The following is an 8569-nucleotide window of genomic DNA, read 5'->3' on the forward strand; positions in this document are numbered from 1 at the left end:
TGAAATAGACTTTGTTTCCTGGGCAGTAATAAACAACTGCACTTTGCAGCTCATCTGGGAGACAAATAAAGGCTGTAATTCCAGGATCAGGAGCTCCCATCAATACCTGTCAGTTGCCATATTTGGACTATTTTATTATAAAACTTAGGGGACTTTCACCAAACAACAAGAAAGTGCGTTGTCTTTTTCAAGTTTCTGAGCCAACACCTGCTGCCCACCAGTGGGCCCCCATTTGCTATAATTACTGAAATATAGGATTTTGCCTCTAAGCTTTCATGCAAATTCAAGCACACAAAAAAGCAGTAGTACTGTCTTGCACATTAGATTCAGTAGAGTGAAGTGGGTCTCTTGAGCCCTATTTAATCCTTTTCAAAAAGAATAGACATTTTTGGGGGAGTAATTACACTAAGTTGTGTCAATCCACAGGATACAAAGATGTGTATTTTGCTATGTGTGAAGGAGAACGGCAGCAGATAGCACCCCAAACCAAATGTAATTCCCAGTAAGTATACAGAAGAGAAAAATCATCTGTAAACTTGAGAAATGTTTTCTCTTCAGTTATCTGAAAAAGCCAGGGTATTTTCTCTTTAAAAAAGTCTTAAAAATATGCTGTGTGTATGTGCATATACATTGACACACACAAACATACAGATAATTTATAATCATTGAGGACTTGGAAACTATGGTGGAGGTAGGATCTTTCTTGATTTTTCTTTAATTGTTGGTTAATTCTTAGGCAATTCTGGATTTAATTCTTATGCTAGATAAAGTCCTAAAGATGTAAGAAAGCATACACAGTTATGGGAATAATTGGAAGAAAAGTAGCTTAACAGATGACATCTAGTTGTGTCTTTTTTTTCTCACTAAAGGTGAAAGCACCAAGGTGGTCTTATTAATGTGTGGTTGGGCTCTGTTACAGCTATAAGTAAGACTGACGTTCTTTTTATGAAGAGAATCTCAGTTGTGAGCAATGTAGTCGGTTGTCTCAAAGTCAGAAAAAGAGAATACCTGTAGCATTAAATGCCTAAAACCAATTTCTCAGTCAAATCTGTATCTTCTTTTCAACTTTTATCATATTGTTGATAACAATGCTTAAATAAAATAGTATATGGTGTGATTAATTTTCTAACTCTATAAACTAGCTATTTATTTTAAAACTCTGAAAAAATGCTCATTGCTGAACAAAGAAAGAATGGATTTCCCCCCTTTAATACAACTCCCTAATATGCATTCTTAAACATCATGCTGTCCAATATAGATACCACTTGTATTTTTTTTTATAATTTATGTATATGAATATATAGAGATGCTATTTTTTAAACTAAAAAATATTAGGAGCTCAGTGTCTTTTTGGATTTCTTTTTAAAGCTTTCAGAATAGCCAAGTGAAGAGGTCACTTCTATGCATGGGTTTGTTATTATAGTAATAACAAATTTTAGTTTAGAATAAGAGATGGTAGTTGGGACTAGGAACATACTGCCTTTTAGTTATTGGTAAAAAAAAAATTTTTTTTTTCTTGTCTAGTTTAACTAGAAATGAGAAAGAGAAAAAAGAAAGTATTTTTCATATATACAAAACATACTCCAGGTAAAGTATATGCATAAAGTTATATACTGGGTAAGACGCAAAATTAAAAAGAAAGCAGTTTATGATATTCTTGATTAATCAGAGTGCTGAAATATAAAATTAACAAATGAAAGCGCCTTGCCATTAAAAAACATTAGTTCAATATACAACTGCTACAAAACTCAGAGGAAAGACAGATCTTGTGACACCGTTCTGAGGAATCTTTACTCTTAAAAAAATCGAAGGCCTATTTTTGCAAATACAACTTTTAAGCTGCACGAGCAAGCTGAACTTCCGTGAAAGGCACAGGATGACATTATGTTGAAGAACGTACCTGTAAAATTTCATAAAATCTCGTCACAAGTTGCTAGAAACGTCAGTAGGCTTCTCAGAACAGTTTTTACCATGATGTCCTGATCCTGACTGAGAACTGAATAGTCTTTATATCACAAATATAAATTTGAAGTAAAAGTGAACATTTACAGACTGAACACTTTATTTTGAATGCTACCTGCTTTATTTCAGTTTGGGTTACTAAAATACTCAGAGCAGATAATTAAAATTTTCTTTAGCTTGAGTTTCCAATTTTCAGCAGCTTAGCTACTGCATTTTTTCACTCTGTAAAAAAAAAAAAAAAATGTATTTTCACATTACCACAAGTTTAAAGAGGCAATCACTGAAAGAAATTGTAAAGTCCTGCTCTATTAGCTTCCTACATTGGAATACAAGAATACAGGAAGTGCTTTCAACAGAAAGTTACATAGTTCTATAGTACAACCTGCCTAAAAGACTTGCAAGGGACCAGTACAGTGACTTGATCTCTTTGGATCAGGCAAAAGCAGAAGCAAAAAAAAAAACGGACCTTTTTATTTTTCTTAATAACATGTAAAAAAATTCTTTTATGACAATGAATACTTGCTTGAACTTAGATTTGGTGCTATTGTGAAGAATTGAGGCACAATGAAACTCAGAGGACAAAGAGGAGATACCTGAAATAAAACAATTTTCAATGTGCTTGAAATCCTTGTGACTTAAGAAAGAACTGGAGAACTACTTTTTCATATTAAAGAAGATTATAAACATCCAGGATTGGCCTGACAAATCATGTCCTATGGAGGGTGCAGAGTGGTACTGAAATAGTATTGCAACTAAAATGATTTGTTGTTGTTTTTTATTATTGACTTATAATTTTGATTTTTAATGAAATTACAAGTACTTCTGCTAAAGTAAAATAAATTTCAAACCAAAAGCATGTTACTCAGTCTCTGGAGGATTATTAATTTAACAACAATTAAATTCCTCATTTCCCCCAAACTCTATCAGAGTGTAAACATTCAAAGTTTTTTCCACAAAATTTAAAGCTTTCTGGTAGAACGTTGAATATGATTCTTCCAAGAATAGGTCTTCAAATGGTAGCTAGATAAAAACAGTGATGTTCTGATCAGAAACAATGCTGCCTTGGATTGAGCATCCTCCTTTATCCTATTCATCATGACTCCAATAACGCATGCCATCTACAGACTTGCTGTCCTTTGGACTCCTTCATTTCAGTCCAGTGATTGAGTTCTTCTTCTCCAGAGCTGTTCAGACCTAAAGAAATCCAGCCTATCATCTCTTTTCTTTTCATGCTGCGTTTGTTATATACAGATAGTATGAGTGTCACATCAGAAAGTTGAAATAGGGCCACTTGAAAAACAAAGGTTTCCTTGTATACTGGATTTGGCTGTCCTCTGCGGATTGATGTCTTGCATTTGGACATTTCCTGGCCCATGGAATTCAGTAGAGTTAACTTAACATAAGTATCTACAGAAAAACAACAACAATATACCACAAACATCATTTGAAACAAACTCAAAACAACTCTCTTGCAACGTTTCCTAAGATTAAATATTTTACACTTTATAAGGATATGGTGTATACCAGATTTAATGGAAATTTAACCAATTCCATTTTGATGTAGATGCTTAAAAAATGTGAATGAGTTAAGTAGCCAGAAAGTATTTTGGTTTTTTTTTTTTTTGGTAGTAATATCTTAACCTCACTATTTCTACATTTTAGTTAGAATGTGAAGGTATACCTCATAATCCTTCCTCCAACCTCCCACCCCACCCATCCTTGACCTCCCACCACCACCCCTGCCCATTCCCATTTAGCTTCAATAAGCAGGACATCATAGCATTAATAAACACTTAGCAAGCTTAATTAGCCACAACACTGTAAAGCATTCCACTGTGTTTTCAGAGAATAAGAATAAACAAACAAACAGAAATGAAGGCAAATGGTGAAGAGGAAAAGAAGACAAGAATGCAAAGATGACATCAAAATAGCTTAGGATGAAATGTCAAAGAAATCTCTGCATGGATGTGGTTTTTAAAATATGTATTTAAAACACTTAAGGGCCCAAATGAAACCAAATACATTAAGGGCTCAAATTTTAGCAAACCAAGTAAAGTTCTCTCCTGGTTTCATGCAGAAGAACATTTAATGTGAATTTTGACTAATTAAAATATATGCCATACAGTTTCTTTTTGGCACAATTTAACGTGGTTTAAAATATGATAACTTGAGAATTTTCATGAATTATATAAAACAATGATGTGATGGTTAGTGTTCAAAGTGAAATGTGGAAAGTTCATTGTCTCATTATTTAGGAGGTAAATTTTGTAAAAGATTGTTTCTTCAAGTTTTTAAGACTCATGCAAATGATCTTCAGCATGTTGATCCATCATGTGTACTTCATATCAAAATTTCGATTAATTTGAGAGAAAATTGTCATATTTCTTACAAAATAACTCCTTTATTTCTGTTCTATGAGTCAAAACATAATGAATGAAAAGATGAAAACTTTTATTTAAAAAAAGTTTTGCTTGTTTATAGATATTCTGAATACCATCATCCATAATCAGAGATAAATTCTAAGTTTTACTTTAAGTACCACAGATAATAAATGTGCAGTGTTTTTGTTTTTTGTTTTTGGAAACCAACATGGTGGACAGCTTCACTGCTGGCAAGTTTTAGGGCATTTTATTTTTGCATGAAAAGACAACATCCAATTAGTCTCTACAGGAACTCACCTCGGATTATATAAACCTGTCCACCTATCAAGTGTTTTAGACAACAGAACAGTCCATCTGACAACAGGGGGTGGAAAGCAGTAAAAGAAATAATGACCAGATGTCAATTGTTGGGTGAGAGAGGGTCAAAGGTTAGAATTAAAGAGGAAACACTTTTCATTGGAGTGGAAGAATACAAAACTTTAGCATTTTAATTCAGGTAGAGGGCTGAACAAAAAGGGTTGTTGGGTAAATTTCATGGAATGAGAATTTTTAAGGTCATTGTATAATGTCAAACAAAAATTATACCTTTTAAAAAGGGGACATCTTTATAACGACATCCTCTTGGTCTAAGACACACTGAACATAGAGTCATGCAAATTATTAGACTATAAAAGACTGAATAAAAGTCATTATAGTGTTATTATTAGTAGTAATATCCTGAATGTTAAGTTTATACATATAGCATTTAATATTTTAAATATTTTTATTTCTAAAAAGGTAGTATAAAATTAAGTTATACAAAACAAAATGTAACTATCAGAATTTTTGTCTTGAAGGTTGCTTGCTATTATTTCTTTAGATAAAACTGGATTACTCAGTCCATAGTTTCAGAAAGTTTGCAATCTTGGTCTATATGAAGGTTCCAATCTTATGTAATAGATACAGTTTAGAACAAATTGGTAAGACTAGCTTATATTTTATTCTATAAATACTCCATTTTCATATAATTATTTAAAAATTTTATTTACTATATATATATATACTCACTAGTTACCCCCCAGAAAACATCTTTAACCACCTGACACTAAAGATCCAATTCTAAAGTAAAGTAATTGTGATAATTTACTCTTTAACCTGGAAGATTCATTCCATAATGTGGATGCTACAATTTAGGGGATTCTTGGGTGTTTAGGATACTAGTGTCTATTCTAGAGACAAGCCAATCTTCCTTTACTTGTTTGTTATCTACCACTTCCCCTCCTCATTTTAGTTCTGAGGAATTCTGTTCTATCAGAGTGGCTGCCACAAGGGCAGAAAGTCAAACATTTCATTGTGCTACTTTTTAGCATATTCATTGAAATATTTCTTCATTTTTTAAAAATTAAACTGTAACTAACTCAAGAGTGGCAAGTTGCTAGAGTTGGTGACTAAATGTGATCCCAAATAAAGTTTATCTGGTATGGTATACAACATGCTTTGAATCTCAATGTCTGAAGGCAGGATATGTGTACTTTCTTGAGTTTGGCTCAGACCTGCCCACGCTCCATATTTTCCAACTACAAATTTCACTCATTAACATTACCTCCCAGGCCATCTGAGTTTGCATTCAACGTGTGTGCAAATGAAGAGAATTAAGTCACTTTTGAATCTGTTTATTATAGTAATTGCTTTTTCCCTCCCTCTGAATTTTTCCTTCTGAAATAAAAGGGAGCCAATAATAATTGCATCCTTCTTTTGTGCATCTTTATCTGATTTCAGTCTCACAATAATCTTGAGAGAGACATAATTTTACTTTCACTCATAAAGAAAAAAAGAAGTTCGGTCACTTGTCCAATAATATAAATATGAGTACAATTTTAGCCTTCTAACTTTTAATTCAGGGATAGACATATCCCGTGATGTATGTAAGAAGTAAGGTTTAATATTATTTGGGGCAGACGTAATACCTATTTTTTATGAGATTTCAACACTGAATAAAGGACAGTTTACATCTGACATTATAAAGATGCTTAGAAGTAGAGTTATTTTATTCCATGGGTGTCAAGTTTTCCCTCTTTCAGTAATTATGTGTAACTTGGACAAGGAAACTGCTTTATGCAAGTTTGTGGGAAAACTTTACACAGATTTAAGGGGTATTATTATTTAAGGTTTCCATTTAGTTTAGGACACCAACAGCTTTGATTTTAGCAAAGTATAAAGAGACTGTTACTTTTCCAGTTTATCTTTCATAGGTATCAACAATCAGTTTTGGAGGTACATCACTGAGCGACAAATTTCTTTGTATGTCCTGAGTTGGGTGAAACATCTAGGGTAGTAGCAAACTGTGCCTTGCTCTGTCCTGGCAAAGACAAAAGTTATTCCATTTTAGAAGTTCTGGTTTGGTGCTATAGGATAAGCAATGAACTGCTAACCTGCAAGGTCAGTGGTTCAAATTCACTTGATGGTACCTGACAACAACAACTGCTGGCAGTACTAGTTTTTGGTTTTAAAGAAGAAAAATATGCGAAGAAACAATTTCTTCTTTCATTGTTATGGGAGAAAAGGACAATACAGAAGCAAATACATATTATTTCATAGTACTGCATGCAGACAGAAAATGCAACAACTGTCTTCTGTTAACAACAGCAATCCACATTCCTGTGAATATTTGTGGAATACTATTCACTTTTCAAAAAAACCTTATAAAACCTGTACCTTTTCCCACCATTGGAGTATAAGGACTAGATGGGGGCGATTTCTTCTGCAGTCACTATGAAAGCTTAAAAAGTCATGTTATCTTACAATTAATATTTTGAATTTCAATTTTTTTCTACTTTCCAATAGACTAGAACTAGAAAACATGAAACAGATTACCTGATTATGATACCATTTCATTTTGATTGGTTCAAACTTACGATAAGACTGAAGCCCCGAACACCAAGACCCCACAAGCACAGAAACACTGGAATTAAAAAAAAATTCACTCACTGGGTGGCCTGTTTGCTGCCAAGTTTTTGAAGTGGCTGCCTTTTATTACTTCTGCTGATAGTCTTCCAGTTGTGGCATTATAAAGCAGGCCAATGAGGATTTCTGGAACTGAGCCGTGTTCAAGAGACTGACATGAGGCTGCACTTTCACTACAGGACATTTCTGACATGCTCATCTGGGACTCACAGCCCTGGAATAAAAAATGAAACTTCTATAGTATTTTGCAAAAGAGATATATTAAGAGGTGATTTGTTAATACAGTGCTTATTGACTTTAGATAGGTAAATCATAGGAAAGAACACAGTTGCAAGCCAAATTCCCCAAACATCAGATTAGAAATATTGTCCTGAGTGTATTTTAATCCCTGGATCTCTATTCATTACACCATAGTCAGAGACTAATAAAGGATGAGAAGACTTCATAAATCTTTGCACACTTATACACATATCAGAAAAAATAAACTCATTAGGGTTAATAATCTCTTTTCTGAATTTGAAAGCTTGTTGCTTAAAGAATTATTGACCAAAACCAAAACAAAACCTGATGCACATTAAAACTAAGGAGCTCTGGTAGTGTAGTGGTTATGAGTCGGGCTGCTAACCTCAAGATCTGCAGTTCAAAACCTCCAGCCGTTCTATGGGACAAAGGTGAGGCTTTCTGCTACCATAAAGATTTACAACCTTGGAAACCCTACACAGGGTCATTATGTGTCAGAACTGACTCCACGGCACACCACCACCAGAGATTGCAACTCAGGTACTTTAAATGTAAGTTTTCTATCCTTGCCCTTTTAAAAAAAGATTGTCCCACATGATTGAACAAAATCAAATGATCTGCTATTTATATACCAACATGTCAAACACAGAGATACAGAAAAATAGAAAATAAAAGGATGGAAAAATATTTGCCATAGCAAAATAAATTAACAAATAAAAGGTAGGTGTGTGTGGGATGTTGCTACGTATGCTTTGCTGTTGTTGTTAAGTGCCTTCGAATTGGTTCCAACTCATAGCGACCCTGTATAAGATTTCCAAGGAATCAATCGGGCCTTGTTTCCATAGCTGGATAGCTTTTATATCTTACTCATCAGCCTGTTGGACAGTTCCTTTTTCAGACACAGATACCATCCAAAATTTTTCGGATATCCTTGATTTTAACTGTTGTGGCTTGCTGAATTAAAGCAGCTGAATTTGATACAAGTTCAATGTCATTTCCTTCAAGAATTAATTCATCTTTCTGGCTTGAGATACTGAACAAGC

At 33.7% G+C, this 8569-nt stretch overlaps 1 protein-coding gene across 2 annotated transcripts in view; it reads right to left on the reverse strand.

Annotated features, from left to right (window-relative positions):
• Positions 1 to 1779: 1779 nt before the first annotated feature.
• SYT14 (synaptotagmin XIV) overlaps positions 1780 to 8569 on the reverse strand; it is a 230580-nt gene continuing 223790 nt past the window's right edge. Inside the window, exons 5-7 of one of the 2 annotated variants that reach the window (XM_006834039.1) lie at positions 7311 to 7500; positions 4641 to 4697; positions 1887 to 3369 (exon numbers count right to left, since the gene is read on the reverse strand). In XM_006834039.1, the coding sequence (XP_006834102.1) occupies positions 3056 to 3369; positions 4641 to 4697; positions 7311 to 7500 (561 nt within the window). In that variant the 3' untranslated portion in view covers positions 1887 to 3055. Of the gene's footprint in view, positions 3370 to 4640; positions 4698 to 7310; positions 7501 to 8569 lie in introns of both variants that reach the window. The other variant, XM_006834040.1, reaches the window with a different exon arrangement.

Source organism: Chrysochloris asiatica, unplaced genomic scaffold, assembly GCF_000296735.1.
Source record: "Chrysochloris asiatica unplaced genomic scaffold, ChrAsi1.0 scaffold00009, whole genome shotgun sequence".
In the NCBI taxonomy this organism is placed as follows: domain Eukaryota; kingdom Metazoa; phylum Chordata; class Mammalia; order Afrosoricida; family Chrysochloridae; genus Chrysochloris; species Chrysochloris asiatica.